Raw genomic sequence first — 17780 nt, 5'->3', positions numbered from 1 at the left:
TTCAGGGTAACGGACACTCACTGTGTAACTGTACAGAGTCACTGTTTATTCAGGGTGAGGATCACTCACTGTGCAACTATACAGGGCCACTGTTTATTCAGGGTAATGATCACTCACTGTGTAACTATACATGAGTCACTGTTTATTCAGGGTGAGGATCACTCAATGTGTAACTGTACAGAGTAACTGTTTATTCAGGGTAAGGGTTACTCACTGTGTAACTGTACAGAGTGACTGTTTATTCAGGGTGAGGATCACTCACTGTGTAACTGTACAGAGTCACTGTTTATTCAGGGTAACAGACACTCACTGTGTAACTGTACAGAGTCACTGTTTATTCAGGGTGAGGATCACTCACTGTGTAACTATACAGGGCCACTGTTTATTCAGGGTAATGATCACTCACTGTGTAACTATACATGAGTCACTGTTTATTCAGGGTGAGGATCACTCAATGTGTAACTGTACAGAGTCACTGTTTATTCAGGATAAGGATCACTCACTGTGTAACTGTACAGAGTCACTGTTTATTCAGGGTGAGGATCACTCACTGTGTAACTGTCCAGAGACACTGTTTATTCAGGGTGAGGATCACTCACTGTGTAACTGTACAGAGTCACTGTTTATTCAGGGTGAGGATCACTCACTGTGTAACTGTACAGAGTCACTGTTTATTCAGGGTCATGGTCACTCACTGTGTAACTATACATGAGTCACTGTTTATTCAGGGTGAGGATCACTCACTGTGTAACTATACATGAGTCACTGTTTATTCAGGGTGAGGATCACTCACTGTGTAACTGTACAGAGTCACTGTTTATTCAGGGTAAGGGTCACTCACTGTGTAACTGTACAGAGTCACTGTTTATTCAGGGTGAGGATCACTCACTGTGTAACTATACATGAGTCACTGTTTATTCAGGGTGAGGATCACTCACTGTGTAACTGTACAGAGTCACTGTTTATTCAGGGTCATGGTCACTCACTGTGTAACTGTACAGAGTCACTGTTTATTCAGGGTAAGGATCACTCACTGTGTAACTGTACAGAGTCACTGTTTATTCAGGGTGATGGTCACTCACTGTGTAACAGTACAGAGACACTGTTTATTCAGGGTAAGGATCACTCACTGTGTAACTGTACAGAGTCACTGTTTATTCAGGGTAAGGATCACTCACTGTGTAACTGTACAGAGACACTGTTTATTCAGGGTAAGGATCACTCACTGTGTAACTGTACAGAGTCACTGTTTACTCAGGGTGATGGTCACTCACTGTGTAACTGTACAGAGTCACGGTTTATTCAGGGTCATGGTCACTCACTGTGTAACTGTACAGAGTCACTGTTTATTCAGGGTGAGGATCACTCACTGTGTAACTGGACAGAGACACTGTTTATTCAGGGTAAGGATCACTCTCTGTGTAACTGTACAGAGTCACTGTTTATTCAGGGTAAGGATCACTCACTGTGTAACTGTACAGAGACACTGTTTATTCAGGGTAAGGATCACTCACTGTGTAACTGTACAGAGTCACTGTTTATTCAGGGTGATGGTCACACACTGTGTAACTGTACAGAGTCACTGTTTATTCAGGGTCATGGTCACTCACTGTGTAACTGTACAGAGTCACTGTTTATTCAGGGTGAGGATCACTCACTGTGTAACTGTACAGAGTCACTGTTTATTCAGGGTCATGGTCACTCATTGTGTAACTATACATGAGTCACTGTTTATTCAGGGAGAGGATCACTCAATGTGTAACTATACATGAGTCACTGTTTATTCAGGGTCAGGGTCACTCACTGTGTAACTGTACAGAGTCACTGTTTATTCAGGGGAAGGATCACTCACTGTGTAACTGTACAGAGTCACTGTTTATTCAGGGTGAGGATCACTCACTGTGTAACTATACAGGGCCACTGTTTATTCAGGGTAATGATCACTCACTGTGTAACTATACATGAGTCACTGTTTATTCAGGGTGAGGATCACTCAATGTGTAACTGTACAGAGTCACTGTTTATTCAGGATAAGGATCACTCACTGTGTAACTGTACAGAGTCACTGTTTATTCAGGGTGAGGATCACTCACTGTGTAACTGTCCAGAGACACTGTTTATTCAGGGTGAGGATCACTCACTGTGTAACTGTACAGAGTCACTGTTTATTCAGGGTGAGGATCACTCACTGTGTAACTGTACAGAGTCACTGTTTATTCAGGGTCATGGTCACTCACTGTGTAACTATACATGAGTCACTGTTTATTCAGGGTGAGGATCACTCACTGTGTAACTATACATGAGTCACTGTTTATTCAGGGTGAGGATCACTCACTGTGTAACTGTACAGAGTCACTGTTTATTCAGGGTAAGGGTCACTCACTGTGTAACTGTACAGAGTCACTGTTTATTCAGGGTGAGGATCACTCACTGTGTAACTATACATGAGTCACTGTTTATTCAGGGTGAGGATCACTCACTGTGTAACTGTACAGAGTCACTGTTTATTCAGGGTCATGGTCACTCACTGTGTAACTGTACAGAGTCACTGTTTATTCAGGGTAAGGATCACTCACTGTGTAACTGTACAGAGTCACTGTTTATTCAGGGTGATGGTCACTCACTGTGTAACAGTACAGAGACACTGTTTATTCAGGGTAAGGATCACTCACTGTGTAACTGTACAGAGTCACTGTTTATTCAGGGTAAGGATCACTCACTGTGTAACTGTACAGAGACACTGTTTATTCAGGGTAAGGATCACTCACTGTGTAACTGTACAGAGTCACTGTTTACTCAGGGTGATGGTCACTCACTGTGTAACTGTACAGAGTCACGGTTTATTCAGGGTCATGGTCACTCACTGTGTAACTGTACAGAGTCACTGTTTATTCAGGGTGAGGATCACTCACTGTGTAACTGGACAGAGACACTGTTTATTCAGGGTAAGGATCACTCACTGTGTAACTGTACAGAGTCACTGTTTATTCAGGGTAAGGATCACTCACTGTGTAACTGTACAGAGACACTGTTTATTCAGGGTAAGGATCACTCACTGTGTAACTGTACAGAGTCACTGTTTATTCAGGGTGATGGTCACACACTGTGTAACTGTACAGAGTCACTGTTTATTCAGGGTCATGGTCACTCACTGTGTAACTGTACAGAGTCACTGTTTATTCAGGGTGAGGATCACTCACTGTGTAACTGTACAGAGTCACTGTTTATTCAGGGTCATGGTCACTCATTGTGTAACTATACATGAGTCACTGTTTATTCAGGGAGAGGATCACTCAATGTGTAACTATACATGAGTCACTGTTTATTCAGGGTCAGGGTCACTCACTGTGTAACTGTACAGAGTCACTGTTTATTCAGGGGAAGGATCACTCACTGTGTAACTGTACAGAGTCACTGTTTATTCAGGGTAACGGACACTCACTGTGTAACTGTACAGAGTCACTGTTTATTCAGGGTCATGGTCACTCAATGTGTAACTGTACAGAGTCACTGTTTATTCAGGGTGAGGATCACTCACTGTGCAACTATGCAGGGCCACTGTTTATTCAGGGTAATGATCACTCACTGTGTAACTATACATGAGTCACTGTTTATTCAGGGTAAGGGTCACTCACTGTGTAACTGTACAGAGTCACTGTTTATTCAGGGGAAGGATCACTCACTGTGTAACTGTACAGAGTCACTGTTTATTCAGGGTAACGGACACTCACTGTGTAACTGTACAGAGTCACTGTTTATTCAGGGTCATGGTCACTCAATGTGTAACTGTACAGAGTCACTGTTTATTCAGGGTAACGGACACTCACTGTGTAACTGTACAGAGTCACTGTTTATTCAGGGTGAGGATCACTCACTGTGCAACTATACAGGGCCACTGTTTATTCAGGGTGAGGATCACTCACTGTGTAACTGTACAGAGTCACTGTTTATTCAGGGTGAGGATCACTCAATGTGTAACTGTACAGAGTCACTGTTTATTCAGGGTAATGATCACTCACTGTGTAACTATACATGAGTCACTGTTTATTCAGGGTAAGGGTCACTCACTGTGTAACTGTACAGAGTCACTGTTTATTCAGGGTGAGGATCACTCAATGTGTAACTGTACAGAGTCACTGTTTATTCAGGGTGAGGATCACTCACTGTGTAACTGTACAGAGTCACTGTTTATTCAGGGTAATGATCACTCACTGTGTAACTATACATGAGTCACTGTTTATTCAGCGTGAGGATCACTCAGTGTGTAACTGTACAGAGCCACTGTTTATTCAGGGTGAGGATCACTCAGTGTGTAACTGTACAGAGTCACTGTTTATTCAGGGTGAGGATCACTCACTGTGTAACTGTACAGAGTCACTGTTTATTCAGGGTGAGGATCACTCACTGTGTAACTAAACATGAGTCACTGTTTATTCAGGGTGAGGATCACTCACTGTGTAACTGTACAGAGTCACTGTTTATTCAGGGTCATGGTCACTCACTGTGTAACTGTACAGAGTCACTGTTTATTCAGGGTGAGGATCACTCACTGTGTAACTGTACAGAGTCACTGTTTATTCAGGGTAAGGGTCACTCACTGTGTAACTGTACAGAGTCACTGTTTATTCAGGGTGAGGATCACTCACTGTGTAACTATACATGAGTCGCTGTTTATTCAGGGTGAGGATCACTCACTGTGTAACTGTACAGAGTCACTGTTTATTCAGGGTGATGCTCACTCACTGTGTAACTGTACAGAGTCACTGTTTATTCAGGGTGAGGATCACTCACTGTGTAACTGTACAGAGTCACTGTTTATTCAGGGTCATGGTCACTCATTGTGTAACTATACATGAGTCACTGTTTATTCAGGGTCATGTTCACACACTGTGTAACTGTACAGAGTCACTGTTTATTCAGGGTAAGGATCACTCACTGTGTCACTGTACAGAGTCACTGTTCATTCAGGGTCAGGGTCACTCACTGTGTAACTGTACAGAGTCACTGTTTATTCAGGGTAAGGATGACTCACTGTGTAACTGTACAGAGTCACTGTTTATTCTGGGAAATGATCACTCACTGTGTAACTGTACAGAGTCACTGTTTATTCAGGGTAAGGGTCACTCACTGTGTAACTGTACAGAGTCACTGTTTATTCAGGGTGACGATCACTCACTGTGTAACTGTACAGAGTCACTGTTTATTCAGGGTAAAGATCACTCACTGTAACTGTACAGAGTCACTGTTTATTCAGGGTAAGGATCACTCACTGTGTAACTGTACAGAGTCACTGTTTATTCACGGTAAGGGTCACTCACTGTGTAACTGTACAGAGTCACTGTTTATTCAGGGTGAGGGTCACTCACTGTGTAACTGTACTGAGTCACTGTTTATTCAGGGTGAGGATCACTCACTGTGTAACTGTACAGAGTCACTGTTTATTCAGGGTAAGGATCACTCACTGTGTAACTGTACAGAGTCACTGTTTATTCAGGGTCATGTTCACACACTGTGAAACTGTACAGAGTCACTGTTTAATCAGGGTAAGGATCACTCACTGTGCACTGTACAGAGTCACTGTTTATTCAGGGTGATGGTCACTCACTGTGTAACTGTACAGAGTCACTGTTTATTCAGGGTCATGGTCACTCACTGTGTAACTGTACAGAGTCACTGTTTATTCAGGGTGAGGATCACTCACTGTGTAACTGTACAGAGTCACTGTTTATTCAGGGTAAGGATCACTCACTGTGTCACTGAACAGAGTCACTGTTCATTCAGGGTAAGGATCACTCACTGTGTAACAGTACAGAGTCACTGTTTATTCAGGGTCAGGGTCACTCACTGTGTAACTGCACAGAGTCACTGTTTATTCAGGGTGTGATCACTCACTGTGTAACTGTACAGAGTCACTGATTATTCAGGGCAAGGATCACTCACTGTAACTGTACATAGTCACTGTTTATTCAGGGTAAGGATCACTCACTGTGTAACTGTACAGAGTCACTGTTTATTCAGGGTGTGATCACTCACTGTGTAACTGTACAGAGTCACTGTTTATTCAGGGTGATGGTCACTCACTGTGTAACTGTACAGAGTCACTGTTTATTCAGGGTAAGGGTCACTCACTGTGTAACTGTACAGAGTCACTATACAGGGTAAGGATCACTCACTATGTAACTGTACAAAGTCACTGTTTATTTAGGGTGAGGATCACTCACTGTGTAACTGTACAGAGTCACTGTTTATTCAGGATAAGGATCACTCACTGTGTAACTGTACAGAGTCACTGTTTATTCACGGTGATGGTCACTCACTGTGTAACTGTACAGAGTCACTTTGTATTCAGGGTGATGGTCACTCACTGTGTAACTGTAGAGAGTCACTGTTTATTTAGGGTGATGGTCACTCACTGTGTAACTGTACAGAGTCACTGTGTATTCAGGGTGATGGTCACTCACTGTGTAACTGTACAGAGTTACTGTTTATTCAGGGTAAGGGTCACTCACTGTGTAACTGTACAGAGTCACTGTTTATTCAGGGTAAGGATCACTCACTGTGTAACTGTACTGAGTCACTGTTTATTCAGGGTGAGGATCACTCACTGTCTAACTGTACAGAGTCACTGTTTATTCAGGGTGAGCATCACTCACTGTGTAACTGTCCAGAGACACTGTTTATTCAGGGTGAGGATCACTCAATGTGTAACTGTACAGAGTCACTGTTTATTCAGGGTGAGCATCACTCACTGTGTAACTGTCCAGAGACACTGTTTATTCAGGGTGAGGATCACTCACTGTGTAACTGTACAGAGTCACTGTTTATTCAGGGTGAGGATCACTCACTGTGTAACTGTACAGAGTCACTGTTTATTCAGGGTGAGGATCATTCGCTGTGTAACTGTACAGAGTCACTGTTTATTCAGGGTGAGCATCACTCACTGTGTAACTGTCCAGAGACACTGTTTATTCAGGGTGAGCATCACTCACTGTGTAACTGTACAGAGTCGCTGTTTATTCAGGGTGAGCATCACTCACTGTGTAACTGTACAGAGTCACTGTTTATTCAGGGTGAGGATCACTCACTGTGTAACTGTACAGAGTCACTGTTTATTCAGGGTGAGGATCCCTCACTGTAACTGTACAGACTCACTGTTTATTCAGGGTAAGGATCACTCACTGTGTAACTGTACAGAGTCACTGTTTATTCAGGGTAAGGATCACTCACTGTGTAACTGTACAGAGTCACTGTTTATTCAGGGTGAGGATCCCTCACTGTAACTGTACAGACTCACTGTTTATTCAGGGTAAGGATCACTCACTGTGTAACTGTACAGAGACACTGTTTATTCAGGGTAAGGATCACTCACTGTGTAACTGTACAGAGTCACTGTTTACTCACGGTGATGGTCACTCACTGTGTAACTGTACAGAGTCACGGTTTATTCAGGGTCATGGTCACTCACTGTGTAACTGTACAGAGTCACTGTTTATTCAGGGTGAGGATCACTCACTGTGTAACTGGACAGAGACACTGTTTATTCAGGGTAAGGATCACTCTCTGTGTAACTGTACAGAGTCACTGTTTATTCAGGGTAAGGATCACTCACTGTGTAACTGTACAGAGACACTGTTTATTCAGGGTAAGGATCACTCACTGTGTAACTGTACAGAGTCACTGTTTATTCAGGGTGATGGTCACACACTGTGTAACTGTACAGAGTCACTGTTTATTCAGGGTCATGGTCACTCACTGTGTAACTGTACAGAGTCACTGTTTATTCAGGGTGAGGATCACTCACTGTGTAACTGTACAGAGTCACTGTTTATTCAGGGTCATGGTCACTCATTGTGTAACTATACATGAGTCACTGTTTATTCAGGGAGAGGATCACTCAATGTGTAACTATACATGAGTCACTGTTTATTCAGGGTCAGGGTCACTCACTGTGTAACTGTACAGAGTCACTGTTTATTCAGGGGAAGGATCACTCACTGTGTAACTGTACAGAGTCACTGTTTATTCAGGGTGAGGATCACTCACTGTGTAACTATACAGGGCCACTGTTTATTCAGGGTAATGATCACTCACTGTGTAACTATACATGAGTCACTGTTTATTCAGGGTGAGGATCACTCAATGTGTAACTGTACAGAGTCACTGTTTATTCAGGATAAGGATCACTCACTGTGTAACTGTACAGAGTCACTGTTTATTCAGGGTGAGGATCACTCACTGTGTAACTGTCCAGAGACACTGTTTATTCAGGGTGAGGATCACTCACTGTGTAACTGTACAGAGTCACTGTTTATTCAGGGTGAGGATCACTCACTGTGTAACTGTACAGAGTCACTGTTTATTCAGGGTCATGGTCACTCACTGTGTAACTATACATGAGTCACTGTTTATTCAGGGTGAGGATCACTCACTGTGTAACTATACATGAGTCACTGTTTATTCAGGGTGAGGATCACTCACTGTGTAACTGTACAGAGTCACTGTTTATTCAGGGTAAGGGTCACTCACTGTGTAACTGTACAGAGTCACTGTTTATTCAGGGTGAGGATCACTCACTGTGTAACTATACATGAGTCACTGTTTATTCAGGGTGAGGATCACTCACTGTGTAACTGTACAGAGTCACTGTTTATTCAGGGTCATGGTCACTCACTGTGTAACTGTACAGAGTCACTGTTTATTCAGGGTAAGGATCACTCACTGTGTAACTGTACAGAGTCACTGTTTATTCAGGGTGATGGTCACTCACTGTGTAACAGTACAGAGACACTGTTTATTCAGGGTAAGGATCACTCACTGTGTAACTGTACAGAGTCACTGTTTATTCAGGGTAAGGATCACTCACTGTGTAACTGTACAGAGACACTGTTTATTCAGGGTAAGGATCACTCACTGTGTAACTGTACAGAGTCACTGTTTACTCAGGGTGATGGTCACTCACTGTGTAACTGTACAGAGTCACGGTTTATTCAGGGTCATGGTCACTCACTGTGTAACTGTACAGAGTCACTGTTTATTCAGGGTGAGGATCACTCACTGTGTAACTGGACAGAGACACTGTTTATTCAGGGTAAGGATCACTCACTGTGTAACTGTACAGAGTCACTGTTTATTCAGGGTAAGGATCACTCACTGTGTAACTGTACAGAGACACTGTTTATTCAGGGTAAGGATCACTCACTGTGTAACTGTACAGAGTCACTGTTTATTCAGGGTGATGGTCACACACTGTGTAACTGTACAGAGTCACTGTTTATTCAGGGTCATGGTCACTCACTGTGTAACTGTACAGAGTCACTGTTTATTCAGGGTGAGGATCACTCACTGTGTAACTGTACAGAGTCACTGTTTATTCAGGGTCATGGTCACTCATTGTGTAACTATACATGAGTCACTGTTTATTCAGGGAGAGGATCACTCAATGTGTAACTATACATGAGTCACTGTTTATTCAGGGTCAGGGTCACTCACTGTGTAACTGTACAGAGTCACTGTTTATTCAGGGGAAGGATCACTCACTGTGTAACTGTACAGAGTCACTGTTTATTCAGGGTAACGGACACTCACTGTGTAACTGTACAGAGTCACTGTTTATTCAGGGTCATGGTCACTCAATGTGTAACTGTACAGAGTCACTGTTTATTCAGGGTGAGGATCACTCACTGTGCAACTATGCAGGGCCACTGTTTATTCAGGGTAATGATCACTCACTGTGTAACTATACATGAGTCACTGTTTATTCAGGGTAAGGGTCACTCACTGTGTAACTGTACAGAGTCACTGTTTATTCAGGGGAAGGATCACTCACTGTGTAACTGTACAGAGTCACTGTTTATTCAGGGTAACGGACACTCACTGTGTAACTGTACAGAGTCACTGTTTATTCAGGGTCATGGTCACTCAATGTGTAACTGTACAGAGTCACTGTTTATTCAGGGTAACGGACACTCACTGTGTAACTGTACAGAGTCACTGTTTATTCAGGGTGAGGATCACTCACTGTGCAACTATACAGGGCCACTGTTTATTCAGGGTAATGATCACTCACTGTGTAACTATACATGAGTCACTGTTTATTCAGGGTAAGGGTCACTCACTGTGTAACTGTACAGAGTCACTGTTTATTCAGGGTGAGGATCACTCAATGTGTAACTGTACAGAGTCACTGTTTATTCAGGGTGAGGATCACTCACTGTGTAACTGTACAGAGTCACTGTTTATTCAGGGTAATGATCACTCACTGTGTAACTATACATGAGTCACTGTTTATTCAGCGTGAGGATCACTCAGTGTGTAACTGTACAGAGCCACTGTTTATTCAGGGTGAGGATCACTCAGTGTGTAACTGTACAGAGTCACTGTTTATTCAGGGTGAGGATCACTCACTGTGTAACTGTACAGAGTCACTGTTTATTCAGGGTGAGGATCACTCACTGTGTAACTAAACATGAGTCACTGTTTATTCAGGGTGAGGATCACTCACTGTGTAACTGTACAGAGTCACTGTTTATTCAGGGTAAGGGTCACTCACTGTGTAACTGTACAGAGTCACTGTTTATTCAGGGTGAGGATCACTCACTGTGTAACTATACATGAGTCACTGTTTATGCAGGGTGAGGATCACTCACTGTGTAACTGTACAGAGTCACTGTTTATTCAGGGTCATGGTCACTCACTGTGTAACTGTACAGAGTCACTGTTTATTCAGGGTGAGGATCACTCACTGTGTAACTGTACAGAGTCACTGTTTATTCAGGGTAAGGGTCACTCACTGTGTAACTGTACAGAGTCACTGTTTATTCAGGGTGAGGATCACTCACTGTGTAACTATACATGAGTCACTGTTTATTCAGGGTGAGGATCACTCACTGTGTAACTGTACAGAGTCACTGTTTATTCAGGGTGATGCTCACTCACTGTGTAACTGTACAGAGTCACTGTTTATTCAGGGTGAGGATCACTCACTGTGTAACTGTACAGAGTCACTGTTTATTCAGGGTCATGGTCACTCATTGTGTAACTATACATGAGTCACTGTTTATTCAGGGTCATGTTCACACACTGTGTAACTGTACAGAGTCACTGTTTATTCAGGGTAAGGATCACTCACTGTGTCACTGTACAGAGTCACTGTTCATTCAGGGTCAGGGTCACTCACTGTGTAACTGTACAGAGTCACTGTTTATTCAGGGTAAGGATGACTCACTGTGTAACTGTACAGAGTCACTGTTTATTCTGGGAAATGATCACTCACTGTGTAACTGTACAGAGTCACTGTTTATTCAGGGTAAGGGTCACTCACTGTGTAACTGTACAGAGTCACTGTTTATTCAGGGTGACGATCACTCACTGTGTAACTGTACAGAGTCACTGTTTATTCAGGGTAAAGATCACTCACTGTAACTGTACAGAGTCACTGTTTATTCAGGGTAAGGATCACTCACTGTGTAACTGTACAGAGTCACTGTTTATTCACGGTAAGGGTCACTCACTGTGTAACTGTACAGAGTCACTGTTTATTCAGGGTGAGGGTCACTCACTGTGTAACTGTACAGAGTCACTGTTTATTCAGGGTGAGGATCACTCACTGTGTAACTGTACAGAGTCACTGTTTATTCAGGGTAAGGATCACTCACTGTGTAACTGTACAGAGTCACTGTTTATTCAGGGTCATGTTCACACACTGTGAAACTGTACAGAGTCACTGTTTAATCAGGGTAAGGATCACTCACTGTGCACTGTACAGAGTCACTGTTTATTCAGGGTGATGGTCACTCACTGTGTAACTGTACAGAGTCACTGTTTATTCAGGGTCATGGTCACTCACTGTGTAACTGTACAGAGTCACTGTTTATTCAGGGTGAGGATCACTCACTGTGTAACTGTACAGAGTCACTGTTTATTCAGGGTAAGGATCACTCACTGTGTCACTGAACAGAGTCACTGTTCATTCAGGGTAAGGATCACTCACTGTGTAACAGTACAGAGTCACTGTTTATTCAGGGTCAGGGTCACTCACTGTGTAACTGCACAGAGTCACTGTTTATTCAGGGTGTGATCACTCACTGTGTAACTGTACAGAGTCACTGATTATTCAGGGCAAGGATCACTCACTGTAACTGTACAGAGTCACTGTTTATTCAGGGTCATGGTCACTCACTGTGTAACTGTACAGAGTCACTGTTTATTCAGGGTGAGGATCACTCACTGTGTAACTGTACAGAGTCACTGTTTATTCAGGGTCATGGTCACTCACTGTGTAACTATACATGAGTCACTGTTTATTCAGGGTGAGGATCACTCACTGTGTAACTATACATGAGTCACTGTTTATTCAGGGTGAGGATCACTCACTGTGTAACTGTACAGAGTCACTGTTTATTCAGGGTAAGGGTCACTCACTGTGTAACTGTACAGAGTCACTGTTTATTCAGGGTGAGGATCACTCACTGTGTAACTATACATGAGTCACTGTTTATTCAGGGTGAGGATCACTCACTGTGTAACTGTACAGAGTCACTGTTTATTCAGGGTCATGGTCACTCACTGTGTAACTGTACAGAGTCACTGTTTATTCAGGGTAAGGATCACTCACTGTGTAACTGTACAGAGTCACTGTTTATTCAGGGTGATGGTCACTCACTGTGTAACAGTACAGAGACACTGTTTATTCAGGGTAAGGATCACTCACTGTGTAACTGTACAGAGTCACTGTTTATTCAGGGTAAGGATCACTCACTGTGTAACTGTACAGAGACACTGTTTATTCAGGGTAAGGATCACTCACTGTGTAACTGTACAGAGTCACTGTTTACTCAGGGTGATGGTCACTCACTGTGTAACTGTACAGAGTCACGGTTTATTCAGGGTCATGGTCACTCACTGTGTAACTGTACAGAGTCACTGTTTATTCAGGGTGAGGATCACTCACTGTGTAACTGGACAGAGACACTGTTTATTCAGGGTAAGGATCACTCACTGTGTAACTGTACAGAGTCACTGTTTATTCAGGGTAAGGATCACTCACTGTGTAACTGTACAGAGACACTGTTTATTCAGGGTAAGGATCACTCACTGTGTAACTGTACAGAGTCACTGTTTATTCAGGGTGATGGTCACACACTGTGTAACTGTACAGAGTCACTGTTTATTCAGGGTCATGGTCACTCACTGTGTAACTGTACAGAGTCACTGTTTATTCAGGGTGAGGATCACTCACTGTGTAACTGTACAGAGTCACTGTTTATTCAGGGTCATGGTCACTCATTGTGTAACTATACATGAGTCACTGTTTATTCAGGGAGAGGATCACTCAATGTGTAACTATACATGAGTCACTGTTTATTCAGGGTCAGGGTCACTCACTGTGTAACTGTACAGAGTCACTGTTTATTCAGGGGAAGGATCACTCACTGTGTAACTGTACAGAGTCACTGTTTATTCAGGGTAACGGACACTCACTGTGTAACTGTACAGAGTCACTGTTTATTCAGGGTCATGGTCACTCAATGTGTAACTGTACAGAGTCACTGTTTATTCAGGGTGAGGATCACTCACTGTGCAACTATGCAGGGCCACTGTTTATTCAGGGTAATGATCACTCACTGTGTAACTATACATGAGTCACTGTTTATTCAGGGTAAGGGTCACTCACTGTGTAACTGTACAGAGTCACTGTTTATTCAGGGGAAGGATCACTCACTGTGTAACTGTACAGAGTCACTGTTTATTCAGGGTAACGGACACTCACTGTGTAACTGTACAGAGTCACTGTTTATTCAGGGTCATGGTCACTCAATGTGTAACTGTACAGAGTCACTGTTTATTCAGGGTAACGGACACTCACTGTGTAACTGTACAGAGTCACTGTTTATTCAGGGTGAGGATCACTCACTGTGCAACTATACAGGGCCACTGTTTATTCAGGGTAATGATCACTCACTGTGTAACTATACATGAGTCACTGTTTATTCAGGGTAAGGGTCACTCACTGTGTAACTGTACAGAGTCACTGTTTATTCAGGGTGAGGATCACTCAATGTGTAACTGTACAGAGTCACTGTTTATTCAGGGTGAGGATCACTCACTGTGTAACTGTACAGAGTCACTGTTTATTCAGGGTAATGATCACTCACTGTGTAACTATACATGAGTCACTGTTTATTCAGCGTGAGGATCACTCAGTGTGTAACTGTACAGAGCCACTGTTTATTCAGGGTGAGGATCACTCAGTGTGTAACTGTACAGAGTCACTGTTTATTCAGGGTGAGGATCACTCACTGTGTAACTGTACAGAGTCACTGTTTATTCAGGGTGAGGATCACTCACTGTGTAACTAAACATGAGTCACTGTTTATTCAGGGTGAGGATCACTCACTGTGTAACTGTACAGAGTCACTGTTTATTCAGGGTAAGGGTCACTCACTGTGTAACTGTACAGAGTCACTGTTTATTCAGGGTGAGGATCACTCACTGTGTAACTATACATGAGTCACTGTTTATGCAGGGTGAGGATCACTCACTGTGTAACTGTACAGAGTCACTGTTTATTCAGGGTCATGGTCACTCACTGTGTAACTGTACAGAGTCACTGTTTATTCAGGGTGAGGATCACTCACTGTGTAACTGTACAGAGTCACTGTTTATTCAGGGTAAGGGTCACTCACTGTGTAACTGTACAGAGTCACTGTTTATTCAGGGTGAGGATCACTCACTGTGTAACTATACATGAGTCACTGTTTATTCAGGGTGAGGATCACTCACTGTGTAACTGTACAGAGTCACTGTTTATTCAGGGTGATGCTCACTCACTGTGTAACTGTACAGAGTCACTGTTTATTCAGGGTGAGGATCACTCACTGTGTAACTGTACAGAGTCACTCTTTATTCAGGGTCATGGTCACTCATTGTGTAACTATACATGAGTCACTGTTTATTCAGGGTCATGTTCACACACTGTGTAACTGTACAGAGTCACTGTTTATTCAGGGTAAGGATCACTCACTGTGTCACTGTACAGAGTCACTGTTCATTCAGGGTCAGGGTCACTCACTGTGTAACTGTACAGAGTCACTGTTTATTCAGGGTAAGGATGACTCACTGTGTAACTGTACAGAGTCACTGTTTATTCTGGGAAATGATCACTCACTGTGTAACTGTACAGAGTCACTGTTTATTCAGGGTAAGGGTCACTCACTGTGTAACTGTACAGAGTCACTGTTTATTCAGGGTGACGATCACTCACTGTGTAACTGTACAGAGTCACTGTTTATTCAGGGTAAAGATCACTCACTGTAACTGTACAGAGTCACTGTTTATTCAGGGTAAGGATCACTCACTGTGTAACTGTACAGAGTCACTGTTTATTCACGGTAAGGGTCACTCACTGTGTAACTGTACAGAGTCACTGTTTATTCAGGGTGAGGGTCACTCACTGTGTAACTGTACAGAGTCACTGTTTATTCAGGGTGAGGATCACTCACTGTGTAACTGTACAGAGTCACTGTTTATTCAGGGTAAGGATCACTCACTGTGTAACTGTACAGAGTCACTGTTTATTCAGGGTCATGTTCACACACTGTGAAACTGTACAGAGTCACTGTTTAATCAGGGTAAGGATCACTCACTGTGCACTGTACAGAGTCACTGTTTATTCAGGGTGATGGTCACTCACTGTGTAACTGTACAGAGTCACTGTTTATTCAGGGTCATGGTCACTCACTGTGTAACTGTACAGAGTCACTGTTTATTCAGGGTGAGGATCACTCACTGTGTAACTGTACAGAGTCACTGTTTATTCAGGGTAAGGATCACTCACTGTGTCACTGAACAGAGTCACTGTTCATTCAGGGTAAGGATCACTCACTGTGTAACAGTACAGAGTCACTGTTTATTCAGGGTCAGGGTCACTCACTGTGTAACTGCACAGAGTCACTGTTTATTCAGGGTGTGATCACTCACTGTGTAACTGTACAGAGTCACTGATTATTCAGGGCAAGGATCACTCACTGTAACTGTACATAGTCACTGTTTATTCAGGGTAAGGATCACTCACTGTGTAACTGTACAGAGTCACTGTTTATTCAGGGTGTGATCACTCACTGTGTAACTGTACAGAGTCACTGTTTATTCAGGGTGATGGTCACTCACTGTGTAACTGTACAGAGTCACTGTTTATTCAGGGTAAGGGTCACTCACTGTGTAACTGTACAGAGTCACTATACAGGGTAAGGATCACTCACTATGTAACTGTACAAAGTCACTGTTTATTTAGGGTGAGGATCACTCACTGTGTAACTGTACAGAGTCACTGTTTATTCAGGATAAGGATCACTCACTGTGTAACTGTACAGAGTCACTGTTTATTCACGGTGATGGTCACTCACTGTGTAACTGTACAGAGTCACTTTGTATTCAGGGTGATGGTCACTCACTGTGTAACTGTAGAGAGTCACTGTTTATTCAGGGTGATGGTCACTCACTGTGTAACTGTACAGAGTCACTGTGTATTCAGGGTGATGGTCACTCACTGTGTAACTGTACAGAGTTACTGTTTATTCAGGGTAAGGGTCACTCACTGTGTAACTGTACAGAGTCACTGTTTATTCAGGGTAAGGATCACTCACTGTGTAACTGTACTGAGTCACTGTTTATTCAGGGTGAGGATCACTCACTGTCTAACTGTACAGAGTCACTGTTTATTCAGGGTGAGCATCACTCACTGTGTAACTGTCCAGAGACACTGTTTATTCAGGGTGAGGATCACTCAATGTGTAACTGTACAGAGTCACTGTTTATTCAGGGTGAGCATCACTCACTGTGTAACTGTCCAGAGACACTGTTTATTCAGGGTGAGGATCACTCACTGTGTAACTGTACAGAGTCACTGTTTATTCAGGGTGAGGATCACTCACTGTGTAACTGTACAGAGTCACTGTTTATTCAGGGTGAGGATCATTCGCTGTGTAACTGTACAGAGTCACTGTTTATTCAGGGTGAGCATCACTCACTGTGTAACTGTCCAGAGACACTGTTTATTCAGGGTGAGCATCACTCACTGTGTAACTGTACAGAGTCGCTGTTTATTCAGGGTGAGCATCACTCACTGTGTAACTGTACAGAGTCACTGTTTATTCAGGGTGAGGATCACTCACTGTGTAACTGTACAGAGTCACTGTTTATTCAGGGTGAGGATCCCTCACTGTAACTGTACAGACTCACTGTTTATTCAGGGTAAGGATCACTCACTGTGTAACTGTACAGAGTCACTGTTTATTCAGGGTAAGGATCACTCACTGTGTAACTGTACAGAGTCACTGTTTATTCAGGGTGAGGATCACTCACTGTATAACTGTACAGAGTCACTGTTTATTCAGGGTGAGGATCACTCACTGTAACTGTACAGAGTCACTGTTTATTCAGGATGAGTGTTGTTCAATTTTGTTTTGAAATCACCATGATGCAAGTTTGAAGCTCACCAAACATTCCAGGAGTCGAGCCGGCCTGGCGATGACCATCAGCAGTTTCTTCACTAACTGTGTAATAAACACCACCTCATCACTGGCTGCACGTTCATAGGCCTAGGAGAAAGTTCCAGAAAGATCGTAAATGTCAGAGTTCAGTCAGACCCTCAAACCTCACATAGTTACACTGACTGCAGCTTGGGGTGGAGAGGGAGCAGGGGCAGTTCGGGGCTTGAGTTTCAGAGACCTGTTAGGAGTCCTGGGTGGTGTGGGGCGTGTGTTGGGTTTATAGGGTGATAT

At 43.1% G+C, this 17780-nt stretch overlaps 1 protein-coding gene across 3 annotated transcripts in view; it reads right to left on the bottom strand.

Annotated features, from left to right (window-relative positions):
- The window catches only part of mast3b (microtubule associated serine/threonine kinase 3b), a 180914-nt gene that overhangs the window by 52745 nt on the left and 110389 nt on the right, over nucleotides 1–17780 (bottom strand). For all 3 annotated transcript variants that reach the window (XM_072482439.1, XM_072482437.1, XM_072482438.1), the window contains one exon: nucleotides 17496–17597. In XM_072482439.1, coding sequence (XP_072338540.1) covers nucleotides 17496–17597 — 102 coding nt within the window. The remainder of the gene's footprint in view (nucleotides 1–17495; nucleotides 17598–17780) is intronic.

The sequence above is a fragment of the Scyliorhinus torazame genome, chromosome 18 (assembly GCF_047496885.1).
Source record: "Scyliorhinus torazame isolate Kashiwa2021f chromosome 18, sScyTor2.1, whole genome shotgun sequence".
NCBI lineage: Eukaryota > Metazoa > Chordata > Chondrichthyes > Carcharhiniformes > Scyliorhinidae > Scyliorhinus > Scyliorhinus torazame.
The sequence above is the reverse complement of the archived record's forward strand: the minus strand, read 5'-3'. Positions and strand labels throughout refer to the sequence as shown.